The 16,608-nt window shown below is 46.1% G+C and overlaps 2 protein-coding genes across 2 annotated transcripts in view; one reads left to right on the forward strand and one right to left on the reverse strand.

Moving 5' to 3' along the window:
* Nucleotides 1-4,585, forward strand: part of LOC134058325 (phosphatidylinositol 3-kinase regulatory subunit gamma-like) — a 34,956-nt gene extending 30,371 nt beyond the window's left edge. Inside the window, exon 15 of the mRNA XM_062515592.1 lies at nucleotides 3,984-4,585. Within this exon, the coding sequence (XP_062371576.1) occupies nucleotides 3,984-4,179 (196 nt within the window). The 3' untranslated portion in view covers nucleotides 4,180-4,585. The remainder of the gene's footprint in view (nucleotides 1-3,983) is intronic.
* A 7,198-nt stretch (nucleotides 4,586-11,783) lies between these two features.
* On the reverse strand, nucleotides 11,784-16,565 carry dynlt2b (dynein light chain Tctex-type 2B). The gene is made up of 5 exons (XM_062556207.1): nucleotides 16,396-16,565; nucleotides 15,894-16,027; nucleotides 15,731-15,800; nucleotides 12,430-12,493; nucleotides 11,784-12,245 (listed from the first exon to the last, which is right to left on the reverse strand). Exons 1-5 carry the CDS (start codon nucleotides 16,452-16,454, stop codon nucleotides 12,198-12,200), a joined length of 375 nt encoding a protein of 124 aa, XP_062412191.1. The 5' UTR covers nucleotides 16,455-16,565; the 3' UTR covers nucleotides 11,784-12,197.
* Nucleotides 16,566-16,608: the final 43 nt, after the last annotated feature.

A 16,608-nucleotide genomic window follows, 5' to 3' on the forward strand; every position in this document is an offset into this window, starting at 1 on the left:
AGACGCAGAGGGGCGCTTATGCCTGCTCCGTAGTGTGAGTGATACACACACACACACACACACACACACACACACACACACACACACACACACACACACACACGCCACCGGAACCTTCCTGATCAGAGACAGCCAGACGCAGAGGGGCGCTTATGCCTGCTCCGTAGTGTGAGTGATACACACACACACACACACACACACACACACACACACACACACACACACACACACACACACACACACACACACACACACACACACACACACACACACACACGCCACCGGAACCTTCCTGATCAGAGACAGCCAGACGCAGAGGGGAGCATATGCCTGCTCCGTAGTGTGAGTGATACACACACACACACACACACACACACACACACACACACACACACACACACACACACACACACACACACACACACACACACACACACACGCCACCGGAACCTTCCTGATCAGAGACAGCCAGACACAGAGGGGAGCTTATGCCTGCTCCGTAGTGTGAGTGATACACACACACACACACACACACACACACACACACACACACACACACGCCACCGGAACCTTCCTGATCAGAGACAGCCAGACACAGAGGGGAGCTTATGCCTGCTCCGTAGTGTGAGTGATACACACACACACACACACACACACACACACACACACACGCCACCGGAACCTTCCTGATCAGAGACAGCCAGACACAGAGGGGAGCTTATGCCTGCTCCGTAGTGTGAGTGATACACACACACACACACACACACACACACACACACACACACACACGCCACCGGAACCTTCCTGATCAGAGACAGCCAGACGCAGAGGGGAGCATACGCCTGCTCCGTAGTGTGAGTGATACACACACACACACACACACACACACACACACACACACACACACACACACACGCCACCGGAACCTTCCTGATCAGAGACAGCCAGACGCAGAGGGGAGCTTATGCCTGCTCCGTAGTGTGAGTGATACACACACACACACACACACACACACACACACACACACACACACGCCACCGGAACCTTCCTGATCAGAGACAGCCAGACACAGAGGGGAGCATACGCCTGCTCCGTAGTGTGAGTGACACACACACACACACACACACACACACACACACACACACGCCACCGGAACCTTCCTGATCAGAGACAGCCAGACGCAGAGGGGAGCTTACGCCTGCTCCGTAGTGTGAGTGATACACACACACACACACACACACACACACACACACACACACACACACACACACGCCACCGGAACCTTCCTGATCAGAGACAGCCAGACACAGAGGGGAGCATACGCCTGCTCCGTAGTGTGAGTGATACACACACACACACACACACACACACACACACACACACACACACACACACACGCCACCGGAACCTTCCTGATCAGAGACAGCCAGACACAGAGGGGAGCATACGCCTGCTCCGTAGTGTGAGTGATACACACACACACACACACACACACACACACACACACACACACACGCCACCGGAACCTTCCTGATCAGAGACAGCCAGACACAGAGGGGAGCTTATGCCTGCTCCGTAGTGTGAGTGATACACACACACACACACACACACACACACACACACACACACACACACACACACACACGCCACCGGAACCTTCCTGATCAGAGACAGCCAGACGCAGAGGGGAGCTTACGCCTGCTCCGTAGTGTGAGTGATACACACACACACACACACACACACACACACACACACACACGCCACCGGAACCTTCCTGATCAGAGACAGCCAGACGCAGAGGGGAGCATACGCCTGCTCCGTAGTGTGAGTGATACACACACACACACACACACACACACACACACACACACACACACACACACGCCACCGGAACCTTCCTGATCAGAGACAGCCAGACGCAGAGGGGAGCATACGCCTGCTCCGTAGTGTGAGTGATACACACACACACACACACACACACACACACACACACACACACACGCCACCGGAACCTTCCTGATCAGAGACAGCCAGACACAGAGGGGAGCTTATGCCTGCTCCGTAGTGTGAGTGATACACACACACACACACACACACACACACACACACGCCACCGGAACCTTCCTGATCAGAGACAGCCAGACACAGAGGGGAGCATACGCCTGCTCCGTAGTGTGAGTGATACTGTTACGAATTCACAAAAATATATGAACCAGCAACATAAGGACAGAGTTCCGGTGTACGGGAAAAAGGTTGTTTTATTTCACCGTATGTTATATGATTCAAAAACACTGAACACAAGGGGAAACGTTCTCGATGGTCAGCAAAAATATGAGGGGATAGCTAAATAATAAGAGACGGTTGTAAACTAAGACAGAACAGGAAAAGTAAAAGGAAAACTCAACCTTACTTCCTGGTGTTATTGGCGCTTGCCTGCCTCCCGTTCATGGAGCACAGGCCGCTCCATGAAAAGTCAAAAAGTGAGTCTTCCGTGGAATCTTACTGACCTGCGCTTGCTAAACTCAAACTAAAAACGTGCAAGAAAACTACAACCGCTCAACTAATAATAATAACTTTAAGCCATTAACAGAATGCAAAAATAGGAAAATAGGGAACAAAGGAATGCCAGCCAGCCAGCCGATTGAATAGCGCAGTCGAGAGAGAGAGCCATCTTGAAACGGGCCGGCTTTATATTCAAGGGGCTGGCCCGCAGTCGGCCCGTCACTCCGTGTCGGGACGGCAAAGTTAACGCCCCGTCGCCACCTAAAAGGAACAGCGACAAGCAAGCAAAGAGAATAAAAAGTATATGCAAAAGTGCAACCACAAACCCGTAACAGATACACACACACACACACACACACACACACACACACACACACACACACACACACACACACACACACACACACACACACACACACGCCACCGGAACCTTCCTGATCAGAGACAGCCAGACACAGAGGGGAGCATACGCCTGCTCCGTAGTGTGAGTGATACACACACACACACACACACACACACACACACACACACGTCACCGGAACCTTCCTGATCAGAGACAGCCAATCACAGAGGGGAGCATACGCCTGCTCCGTAGTGTGAGTGATACACACACACACACTGTTACGTTTAGCTCAGAACGTAACAAACTAAGGAGGACACGGACACGGAGTTGCCAAAATAATTAAAGAATTTACTTAAAGAGAAGGGAAACTATATACAATGGGTTAGTCAGTAAATCAGTAGTGTTAAGCAGTGTCGGCATGCAATGTTAATGAAACGCAACGTGAGTGCAAGAAAAGAAATCAAACACAGGATAAACTCATAATGAAGAACAAAGGCAAAGACGGCAGACGTAGGGAGCCACCAGCCGTTAGTAGCCCCGCGCGCCATCTTTTCGAAGTCCGGCCTTTTAAGAGGCAGCAAATCAGGTGCGGCCTTCAACAGCGCCGAAGCCACGCCTATGAGCGCTCGCAGGAGCAGCGGCAGTGCTCAGGATCGTCACACACACACACACACACACACGCCACCGGAACCTTCCTGATCAGAGACAGCCAGACACAGAGGGGAGCATACGCCTGCTCCGTAGTGTGAGTGATACACACACACACACACACACACACACACACACACACACACACACACACACACACACGTATTCAATTCTAGGAAGTTATTTCGACACTTTTTGCTTTACTCCCCAGTTGGATATCTTTAAAGGCAGCCGTTTTTCCCGTTTCAAACAGAGCTGTGGAGATACACGCACACACACACATATATACACACACACACACACACAAAGAGACACATGCACACATACACACACACACACACACACAATAGACACACTCTCATGTAATTGCTCGTACTTGTTTGCTTAATGCCTGGAGGTGCAACTTCACACATTACTCTGTTTCTCTCTCTCTCTCTTTTTGTGTGTGTTTGTGTGTGTGTGTGTGTGTGTGTGTGTGCGTGCTAAGCAGTGTGGACGGTGAGGTGAAGCACTGTGTGATCTTCCGGACGGCGTCTGGCTTTGGTTTTGCGGAACCCTACAACCTGTACGGCTCCCTGAAGGAGCTGGTGCTCCACTATCAACACAACTCTCTAGTGCAGCACAACCAAGCCCTCAACGTCACACTCACCTGGCCTGTGCTGTCTCAACCACACACACACACATGACCACACACACACACACACACACACACACACACACACACACACATGACCACACACACACACACACACACATGACCACACACACACACACACACACACACACACACTACCAACACAACTCCCTAGTGCAGCACAACCAGGCGCTCAACGTCACCCTCACCTGGCCTGTGCTGTCTCAACCACACACACACACATGACCACACACACACACACACACACACACACACACACACACACACACACACTACCAACACAACTCTCTAGTGCAGCACAACCAGGCGCTCAACGTCACCCTCACCTGGCCTGTACACACACACACACACACACACACACACACACACACACTATCAACACAACTCTCTAGTGCAGCACAACCAAGCGCTCAACGTCACACTCACCTGGCCTGTGCTGTCTCAACCACACACACACACACACATGACCACACACACACACACACACACATGACCACACACACACATGACCACACACACACACACACGACCACACACACACACACACACACACACACACACACACACACACTACCAGCACAACTCTCTAGTGCAGCACAACCAGGCCCTCAACGTTACACTCACCTGGCCTGTGCTGTCTCAACCACACACACACACATGACCACACACACACACACACACACACACACACACACACACTACCAACACAACTCTCTAGTGCAGCACAACCAGGCACTCAACATCACACTCACCTGGCCTGTGCTGTCTCAACCACACACACACACATGACCACACACACACACACACACACACACACACACACACTACCAACACAACTCTCTAGTGCAGCACAACCAGGCACTCAACATCACACTCACATGGCCTGTGCTGTCTCAACCACACACACACACATGACCACACATGACCACACACACACACACACATACACACACACACACACACATGACCACACACACACACACACACACACACACACACACACACACACACACATGACCACACACACACACACACACACACACACACACATGACCACACACACACACACACACACACACACACACACACACACACACACACACTACCAACACAACTCTCTAGTGCAGCACAACCAGGCGCTCAACGTCACACTCACCTGGCCTGTGCTGTCTCAACCACACACACACACATGACCACACACACACACAACCACACACACACACACACACACATGACCACACACTCACACACACACGACCGCACACACACACACACACACACAGTGTTGGGGAGTAACGCATTACATGTAATTGAGTTACGTAATTTAATTACAAAATAAATGTAACAGTAATATATTACAGTTACTGTAGAAAAAAATGTAATTCAATTACAGGTACTTTTGAATTTTTTCAAAATTACAATTTGAATTACATCTCAATATTGTCAGCAAAACCTTGCAAAAAATATTGTATGTAAAAAGAGCTGTTTCCCTCCACAGCCGTAGTTTGATACGGGACCTTCTGATGGGCTCTATTACGTCTACAGCGTCATCAGCGTAGACCTACATGCCTGCCTGTAAACATGTTATGATTATCATTATATTATCTTCACAAAAAAATGTGATGCTAATTCATGTATTGAATCCCCTTGCTGCCATGTGCGCTTGTACAGAAGTGCTCGGCAGCCTAGACCAAGGCCGAAATCTTCGCATGGATTTGGGGACTATATATATCATTAAAAAATCGGAAAAGTCATAAAAAAAGTAATCAAAAGTAATTAGTTACGTTACTCAGAAAAAGTAATTCAAATAGTTACACTACTATTACATTTTAAACAGGGTAACTTGTAACTGTAACACATTACATTTCTAAAGTAACCTTCCCAACACTGCACACACACACACACACACACACACACACACACACACACACACACATACAGTTCACTGTAACACACACATCTGCTTCAGCACAAAGAGACTTTCAGGGTCAAACGTACCCCTCTCTCTCTCTCTCTCTCTCACGCACACACACACACACACACACTAAAGGCGGTTTTCCACCGACAGTGAACCCAGTACTGAACCAGTGCTGTTCAAAACTCTTTGAACCGTGGTGCTATCTAGTGAGCCCGCCCGCATTTCCTCCAGTTCTGAACCGAACCAAGGGTGCGTCATCAACAGTGGGTGTTGCATTTTTAGTTTTCGCTCGTTTTATGCTTGCATATTTCTCTGCAGAGCTTCCCCTACGGCTTTAGCGTGTATATTTAGACATATATAGGCTATATATAAATATATAAATTGCAAGCGTGGTTCTTCTTGTTCCTTACCCGTTTCAGACTTCCAGATATAAACAGGGAGCGATCGCCTCCTAGACAAACTGCAAGGCTGCAATAGCGGACACTGGGGGAGGGAGGAAATATTACTGTTTTCGATAAAACTGTTCAGTCAAGCAAAACAATGATTCTTAAGCGATTTTATGACTATGAAAATGTTGCATAGGGTCTCTTTAATGAGATGTATAAACGGGAGAATGATATGACCAGTTGTCCCCTAAAAAGGGCAGAAACCAGCTGTTTAAAATGCTACTCATCGTCTGCAGTGTAATGCTAGTTGACTGGTTTTGTTTACTCATGGCAACCGTTGATATGGAGGGAACACTCATGAGCCTTCTCTCCTCTGAATGGCACAATGACACGCCCACGCCGGTTCGCAGGAAAGACCAACTACTTCCTGATCCGACTACTGAACCAAGGTGCCACGTTCCGAACCGGCTTTTGTGTGGTGGAAGCGCTCCAAACGGTTCAGATGTTGGTTTGCAAACGGGAACGGAGCCGCTTCTCTGTCGGTGGAAAAGGCCTGGTGCTTTACTGTAACCCATCCATCTGCTTCAGCACAAAGAGACTTTTAGTGTAACACTCTCTCTCTCTCACACACACACACACACACTCACAGTCACACACACACACACACACACACACACACACATGATTAGACACACAGACACACACACACACACACACACACACACACACACACACACACACACACACACTCACACTCACACTCACACTCACACACACACACCTGAAGGGGCTGGTGCTTCACTACAAACACACATCTGATGAATCTCCAGTGAATCACAGGACGTGACTATACATGATGACTACACATGAAGTGTGTGTGTGTGTGTGTGTGTGTGTGTGTAGTTGAAAACACACAACCATCTGAAGACACCAAGTCATCAGCAGCTCAAGCGGGACATCAGCCGTCTACACCCAATGGTGTGTGTGTGTGTGTGTGTGTGTGTGTGTGTGTGTGTGTGTGTGTGTGTGTGTGTGTGTGTGTGTGTGTGTGTGTGTGTGTGTGTGTGTGTGTGTGTGTGTGTGTGTGTGTGTGTGTGTGTGTGTGTGTGTGTGTGTGTTGCTGAGGGACCTGCTTCTTCTATACTCTGCCGTGTGTTGGGGGGCGGCTAGAAAAGCTTTGCACACACACACACACACACACACACACACACACACACACACACCCCAGACTCTCTGATGACCCCCCCTCCATAGTGGGCTGCTCTGGTTAGCACGTAGCACAGCATAGCCTAGCATGCTCTCTCGCATGGGTCAATGCTCAGGGTGGCCAGGAGTGGCGCTGTTCTCATGTTCCTGATTTAGTTGGATGATTGTTTGTCTATTTTGTTTTGGTTTGGTTTGTTTGGTTGCAGCACCAGCAGTTAGTTTGCACCTTATGGGCACATGCCAGTGTTGGAGTGACCTTATGGGCACATGCCAGTGATGAAGTGGGCATCGTATGGGCACATGCCAGTGATGAAGTGGGCATCGTATGGGCACATGCCAGTGATGAAGTGGGCATCTTATGAGAATGGGCACCTTTTGCCAGTGTTGGAGTGGGCACCTTATGGGCACATACCAGTGATGGAGTGGGCATCGTATGGGCACATGCCAGTGTTGGAGTGACCTTATGGGCACATGCCAGTGTTGGAGTGGGCACCTTATGGGCACATGCCAGTGATGAAGTGGGCATCGTATGGGCACATGCCAGTGATGGAGTGGGCATCGTATGGGCACATGCCAGTGATGAAGTGGGCACCTTATGAGAATGGGCACCTTTTGCCAGTATTGGAGTGGGCACCTTATGCCAGTGATGAAGTGGGCACCTTATGCCAGTGATGAAGTCGGCACCTTATGAGTACATGATGTGATGTGTTACTGGAGTCTCTGTCCTGCACACAGACAAAAAAATTAAGTTGTGTGTGTGTGTGTGTGTGTATTTATTCATTGTTTAGTTTAAGCAGGTTGAGATGCAGCTAAGGCGAAACCTGTGTCCTGGGAAGCTCTACCGTTACACAGTCATAGGGAGTATGACTGTGTGTGTGTGTGTGTGTGTATATGTTTGTAGTGTGTGTGAGTACTAGTGTGTATATGCACACAAGGTCATGGGATATAGTATGTATTTGAGCTATGTATAGTGTTTTGATAAGTATTATGAAAAGTCTTTGGCAGCTTTAAACTTTTTTTTTACTAATTGATTTATCGTTTGGTTGGTTAATTGGTCACTTGGCTGATTGACTAATTGATTGAGCAGTTGGTTGATTGACTAATTGATTGATCGGTTGGTTGGTTGATATATTGATTTTTTGATTCATCATTTTATTAAAGTCAGGATTTGAGGGGTTTTTTTTTTCAAAATCTCAAAAATGTAGTGTGGATTTAACTCGGTGCCGGGCAGTAAATTGCATCAAGCTGACTACGGTGAAGGCAGTTGTATATAGGTATGGCAGGTGTACAGGTGTGTATAGGTATGGCAGGTGTACAGGTGTGTAGAGGTATGGCAGGTGTATGTGATTGTGTTTGTGGGGAAGTGAAACCCATGAGAAAGTGTTGATGAGATGATAAAATATTTTGCACAAAATACTTCCTTCCCTCACAGTAACTGTTTGCAAAGCAGATTGCATGTGTGCCTGAGTGGTTTGTGTGATGTCCATCTGTGTGTGTTGGAAGGAAGCTCATTACACAAGTCAACCATCTACAACATTCCCTCTCAAGTTGACCCAACTGGCATTAGCAGGGCCAGAGGGCCCTTGCCAGCGTAGAGAAAGCCAAACATCATCAGCGTAGAGAAAGCCAAACATCGTCAGCGTAGAGAAAGCCTTTATACCCCGTTGTCATTGCAGAGGTGTGTGTGTGTAATGACTGGAGGTGTGTGTGTGTGTGTGTGTGTGTGTGTGTGTGTGTGTGTGTGTGTGTAATGAGTTGAGATGGCGTGCGTGTGTATGGCTATTAGACCCCGGCGTCATCCTAGAGAAAGCCATTACGCTAGGTCTGTGTTCCGTGGTGACCAGAAGAGTTTACATTCAGTTCAGTAGCTTGAGCATTCTCTTGGATTCTGAGTATGATGGGTGGATATGTTTACGATGACCAAATAACCTAGTAGCTGAACATGGGGGCCGACTATAAACTAACCAGCGCACTGTAGAACCCTGTATGTTTGATATTTCATGTCCTGTTCTGTTGGTGTAAGATGTGTTATATGTTGCAAGACAGCGGGTGTTTTTTGATTGGTGTTTTTTTTTTTATTTGAGGAGCAGACTTTGGTCTGGTTGAAGTTTGAATCCTGTACTGACTGGAGAGTGCATCCCTGCCCTGACCACCAGGGGGCACAACAGTGACCGCACCCACTCCTGTTTTATTTTACTTTTAAAACAAAGAAATACTGTAACGATGTTTCAAATTATGTGCTGTCCTTATACACTGTACAGGCACAGCCTACTGATGTGCTGTTACTTAAAGATAAGAGTGAATCTGAGACACTATAAAACAAAGCAATCAGAAAGAGTGCCGTTCCAGGCGTCTGGACAGATGATTGATTGATTGATTGATTCATTATTGATATCTGTGAATGAAATATGTGTGGATGTCTTATAGTTTTGTCTAAAGGAATTTTTTTTTTTTTTTTTGGGGGGGGGGGGGGGGGGGCATGAAGCAAATGCCATCAACATTTCCACTTTGTTCTTGCTTTGTGCTGCCTTGCTGAGCCCATTCAAATGGTTGAACTCCAGCACGGGGCATCGTAACGGCCCTTTGGACGGTGATGGGAGCATCCAGGTGGAGGAGCAGCTTCAAGAGGGAGCGCCATTGGTCATCCAGCATGATCTTCCTGGGTAGATGTCAGTATCCCCTCTGTATGTGCTAACCATACCAATTATTTATGTTCACAAATAGCCCTGTAGTTTCAGCTTGCTCTATTTTTTATGTTTGTCTCTGACTGCTATGTTTGTTCAGTACACTATTTGAGGAAAACAATAAAACAATACATTTTAGGATTAAAACTACAGATTGAGTAATATGTACTTGTGTGTGTGTATCTGAACCCTTTTAACTTACAACCTATGAACACTGGTCATCAGTATGAATCCTATGAGATTCAAAGCTACAACCCCAAATCAGAAAAAGTTGTGACGTTGTGTGAAATGCAAATAAAGTTAAGTGGTGAATAATACAACAAAAGGAGAAACATTTCATAACTGACTAGGTTGACTGGCACCATGATTGTGTATGAAAATAGCATCAAACAGAATCTCTTAGACGTAAAGGTGTTCATTATTTTGTTCTGATATTGTTTCATAATGTGTACATGTAGGTTTACAGCATAATGAACATATCATTATTCTGTAAACCTACGTGTACACATTATGAAACAATATCAGAACAAAATAATTTGGGGGCAATTACTCTGTAGCAACTTTAACACGGTTTTAAACTCCAACTCCAGAACCGCGACTCAAACTCAAGACTAGCAACAGAGCAATTGCCCCTTGGGAATTTCATCTTCTACAGTACACAATATCCTCAAAATGTTCAGAGAATCCAGAGAAATCTTTGAAAACAAGGGAGAGGGCTCAGAAACAATGTTGGACGGCTGTGGTCTTCTGAGAAGTGGGCTGAGGGAAACGATGTCTGATAACTATCGTCAAGTCCAATGTATGTGGAGCCAAACTTGAGGATGTACTGCACTGTTCCCAAACATAATACCAAACAATGTCTAAAATGTTAAACTTTAACTCAAAGGTTTCCTGTGTCCATGTTGTAATTTGTGTCTGGACCTCCTTCTGTGTTCCTAGTTCACACATTTGCTATAAATGCAGCATTCTAAACTTGAATACCAAGCACCTCATGATTCCAAAATCGTTCAGAAATCATTAAAATATGTTTGGGGGCCTCTGGAAAAACTGTTTGAGTTTGCTTGTGTCTGTAACTACTCGATCCCTCGACACAGCTGGGGGGAAAAACAGCCTGACCAGTTTAAGGTGGTTTGCTGACTGACCACCCAATGATACAGTAGTTGACCAGCTACAGTAGACCAACAAAACTATTGCGAAAACAATACCTTCAGGGGTAATTTTGGCTTGTCATATCATACCACCTCAAGCTGGTAATTTTAGTTGGTGTTGCTGGCCTACAGTACATTGCTGGTTTTTACTGGCCATGCCAGCTCACCAACAATGTCAAGCTTAGCAAGCTGGTCACCAGCATTACCATCTTACACCAGCTGTATCCAACACGACAGGCTGGTCATTATCGTTCTGTTTGGAATGATGGAACATGTAGCCTACTACCATACTGTTAGGTGGATTTTAAAAACTTTTATTTAACATTGCAAACACTGCTGTAATAAAAATGTATTGCCTATGGTATGAATCACAAAATAACATGACTCATATATGACTCTATACGACTCATAAATCACCATCTCATTTGTGTTCTAGAATCTCTCTGTCTGTTTCTTTCTAACTGAAGTTAAAGCTGGTCAGAAAAGGGACCCAGACCAGGCCTCTTTCCTCTGTTCCTCTGTGCCGCTACGCCGCTACTAAACCCTTCTGCTGTCCGTGCGTGTCTCCAGAAGCAGGTCTCCAGGCCCCTGCACGTCTCCGCGATGTGGCGCGATGGCAGCACCGCTTCACCCTCCTCTCCACTCCAGCAGCTGCCTCACAGATCCACGGGGCCTGTGGCGTCTGCGTCCTCGTCCTCATCCTGTGCTCAGTAGTAGTAGCTTCCAAACGCCGCCGCCACGCAGAACAGGCTCTCCTGGGGGACAACAACAGGTTCACAACCGGGCACATCAACAACAGGTTCACAACAGGGCACATCAACAACAGGTTCAGAACCGGGCACATCAAAGGGTATTTATCGCACAACAACAGGTTCACAGCCGGGCACTTCGTCAGGATTTAAAGCATGGTAGCGTATTGCAGCAGCTAGAATAACTTACGTTCATGAATATATCCTGAGCGTAGCTGTCTGTGTCTGCATCCCAGAAACAGCGAGCAGCCATCCTGAAAAGACAAAACAGACTCAGATTAATTTAATGTCGCTTATAGAGCGCCAATACATTACACATGTCTCAAGGCGCTTTACAGAGTGTTAGACATTCAAAGAGAGCCCATGAGTAACAGGGGCAAGGAAAAACTCCCTAGAATTGGAGATACATATAGGAAGAAACCTCAGACAGACCCACGACTCAAGGGCCCAACCCATCTGCCTTGGGTCATTAGATTTAGTAAGAGATAATGGACGACACAACGTTTGCCGAAGTGTTGTTAGCATAAATCCTGTAACATGCTGATTTCATCAACCAGGTCCACTAATTACATTAAGGCCAAATCCCAATATTCCCAACTTCCTTTTGCCATCCCTGCTGAAAAAAACAGCCTGACCAGCTAAAGGTGGTTTGCTGGTTGACCAGCTTGTCAACCAGCTTGTTTGACCACCCTTTGATGGTTAACCAGCTAGACCAGCAAAACTCTCGCGAAAACACACCTTCAGCTGGTTTACCCATCTTATGATGGTAATTCAGCTGGTTTTGATTGTCGTACCACCTTAAGCTGGTCATTTTAGTTGGTGTTGCTGGTCTACATTGCTGGTTTTTACTGGCCACGCCAGCTTATGTTGGTTATTCTAGAAAACCAGCTTGACCATCTTTGTCAAGCTTGACAGGCTGGTCACCAGCATGACCATCTTAAACCAGCTGTATCCCAAACGACAGGCTGGTCACACCAGCACGACCAGCTTCCTCAGATGGTCACGCCAGCATGTCTAGCTGGTGGCCTAACCAGCTACACCAGCAAGACCAGCAATAATAACTGTGTTTTGGGCAAAGACCAGCTAAAACCAGCTAAAACCAGCTACCAGCCTAAGCTGGTTTCTTGCTGTTTTTTTCAGCAGGGATGTGCGACAAACCCTCACGTATAAGTATACATACTCTTTTGATCCCGAGAGGGAAATTCAGTCTCTGCATTCAGACCAATCCGTGAATTAGTGAACACACACAGCACACAGTGAACACACAGTGAGGTGAAGCACACACTAACCCAGAGCAGTGACCTGCCTGCCCAACAGTGGCGCTCAGGGAGCGGTGACAGGTTAGGTGCCTTGCTCACTTCAGCCATGGACTGGTAGGGGATCGAACCGGTAACCCTCCAGTTACAAGTTCCCAGCCCTAACCAGTAGGCCACTGCTTACTGTTGCAATGTTGGCCTATATTTCACTTTGTTTATCCTTTACCTTAAAAACCAAGGCCTTATTGAAAGTGTAGCTCTTGCTTTGCATTGTCTCTGTTTAACAGATAACAGAGGAGGTAATGGCAGTTCATGCAGTGTCATCGTGTGTGTTGAAAGTTTTTCAGAACTAGACTTTCATCTCGCCTTATCTCCATCTCTTATCTCTCTTTTCTCTTCTGAGAACAAGACTTCATTTTTTAAAACTGTGTCATGTCACATCTCCATCTAGATAAAAACATCACCGAGTCACCGTGGGCAGCGAGCAGATTGCAAGCTGTGTGTGTACTGAACCACAAGTGGTGTTCACAGAGTAGTGACAGTAGTCTCTATTTTTGGAATACAATAATATACCAATTTATAAAAGCTACTATGTGAAGCTGGCATTTAGATCGATATTTATCATAACATTTAGTTGAGCAACAACAAAAAAGAAACTTGAAAAATAACTCAAATAAAATAAAAGCACCCCCTGGCCCCATGAGACGGCCCTGCAGGCACGCACTTTACTGAAGGGAACTACCTACAATTCACAAACACGGGGTTACCCAAAGAGCAACTGGAAGCTTGAAAAAACATCAGTAAACAACTGCCATTTCATGGAAACGGAAATGTGTTTGCAACGCGGCTATTTTGCAAAGAACTGGGCAACCATGCTGCCGAAGATGAGATATTCAGGGTGAAAGATGAGCGTTTGAGGAACCGCGATCTTAGCTGGGATATGTGCGTAGGTGTTTCCACTGACAGTCCTTGCCATGGTAGAAGCGCACTGCATGTTGCATCGGGAGGCTCTAACGGCAAAAACAATGCCTCCAGACCTGACGGATGTATTGAATCAAGTTGTAAAAATAGTTAATTACGTTACGTCAAGTCCCCTTTAAACACGGTTATACACTAGCCTCTGCAGTGAAATGGGCTCAGAACACCAGAGTCTCTTACTGCACCCCGGGGTGCGGTGGTTATGCAGGAGGAGAACACTGGCCCGTGTTTATGAACTAAGGGAAGAGCAGCGGGCATTTGCCAGGGACCATGAACTTCCTTTTACAGACAAGATTAATGATGACGTTTGGTGGCTTCAACTCGCAAACTTAGCTGACATTTTGCCCACACGAATGAGCTACATGTGAAATGCAGGGGAGGAATGAAACTGAAAAGAAAAGAAAACGGAAAAGAATAAACTGAGGCAAAGGCATGTCAGTTGAACAGGACCTCTGTGTTGCACTGTCCACAACCCCTCCTCGCATTAACAAACTCTGCAGTCAGAGACAGGCACACGTGTCCCATCCAATTGATAAATTGTCTGTGGAGACAACCAGTATAACTATATGTTTGTGAACTTTATGTTGAAGGTTTGTTCTTGATATGTTTTGCTACTGCCAGCCAATTTCTCAATTATTAATAATAGGCCTACGTATTTTGGCTGTGATACAGTTGTGAGAGGGACAGACGTTAATATCTGTTCATATTCTTTTCACCATTTATTAAAAAGTTCTATTAAATGAGTTGAATGGGATTAGTTCAAATGAATAAACAAAATTGAGATATTAACCTCACTTTATCATAGTAATGCATATAAAAGCAGTTATGGCCTATCCAACACATCACAAGGTTAAATAAAATTGTATGAAGTACAAATATGGCAGAAGGGAGGTTCAAAAAGTAAAAAGTAAAAAGTAAAAAACTAGGGGTGCCATGGATGGAGAGAGATGTAGGGTGCCATGAGCCAGAAAAGTTTGGGAACCACTGATCTAGACATCACCCGACACCGTCTCTCCAGAAATACAATAACTTTGGTTTCAGTGTTTCCCCAATATTTCCAGCAGTGGGGCTAGTGTCTGTCAAGCACCCCAATTTCAACATGACATTGGCTGTTGTGCTTTTAGAATGTGGAAGTAGGCCTAATTGTGGTGACATTACTGATCATGTGAGGACGTTGCAGTGGTGCTGAAAATCCAGCCATGATGCTGCGCCACTCCTGAATACATTGTAGGGAAAACACTGGGTTTCTTTACTCACTTGACGCCTTCTCCTCGTTGCTCCCCAAGCACGACCTGGACAACCATCTTGTAACGTTCAAATCCCACTTCTAAAGAGAGGAACTAGTGTCAGTTGATAGAGGCATGTCTTCTCAACTGAACAGAGTAGCTCAAGGTTATTCAATATGTCGAAACACACTCACCCTTAAGTTTCTCTTTAATAGTGTCTGCGAGTGTTTTGGATAAAATGGGACTCTGCTCGGGGTCGTACGTTAGACCTGTGAGATTATCTCTCAAGATCTCCCGAATGCACTCCTTCACAACTCCTGCTTTGAACCTGCAAGAAGGCAAACAAGTGCGATGGGATTACATGAACTGTTCTCATATCGTTAACACAATGGTACTGTATGTGACATCAAAGATAGCTGCTAGCAGCTAGCTGACTAACAACGACAAACGTTAACGCTAAACGTTATCGCTTGCACAGCTAAGTAAAGTACGCACCTGTAACGTTAACGTTAATTATTATGTAAAAGAATGTTGCAGGCAGCAGGCAATCTCACATTAACATAACTTAAGACGATCAACATAACGTTAAAGATAAGTTAGATAGCAGCTAAGGTAATGATTGCTCTATTTGCGCTGTCTTAAGCGTTAATGCCGATGTAACGTTAACGTTAGCTTCCTAGATCATAATATTCTTACTTGTGCTGGTAATTTGGCCTGATGAGATAGGTGTTAGCTCCCGACTCAGCTCCGTCCATTGCAAATTATTGACGCTAGCGACCAACTAAACAGATTTAAACTCATTTCATCCCACTTGCAAATCAGATGATCCTTGCCTTGCCTCTGTAGAGGATAGAAAACTAATGATGTTACCATAACAACTCTTTTTCTCGTTCACTCATCAAGTAGATC

This window comes from Sardina pilchardus, chromosome 15 (genome assembly GCF_963854185.1).
Source record: "Sardina pilchardus chromosome 15, fSarPil1.1, whole genome shotgun sequence".
Classification (NCBI taxonomy): domain Eukaryota; kingdom Metazoa; phylum Chordata; class Actinopteri; order Clupeiformes; family Clupeidae; genus Sardina; species Sardina pilchardus.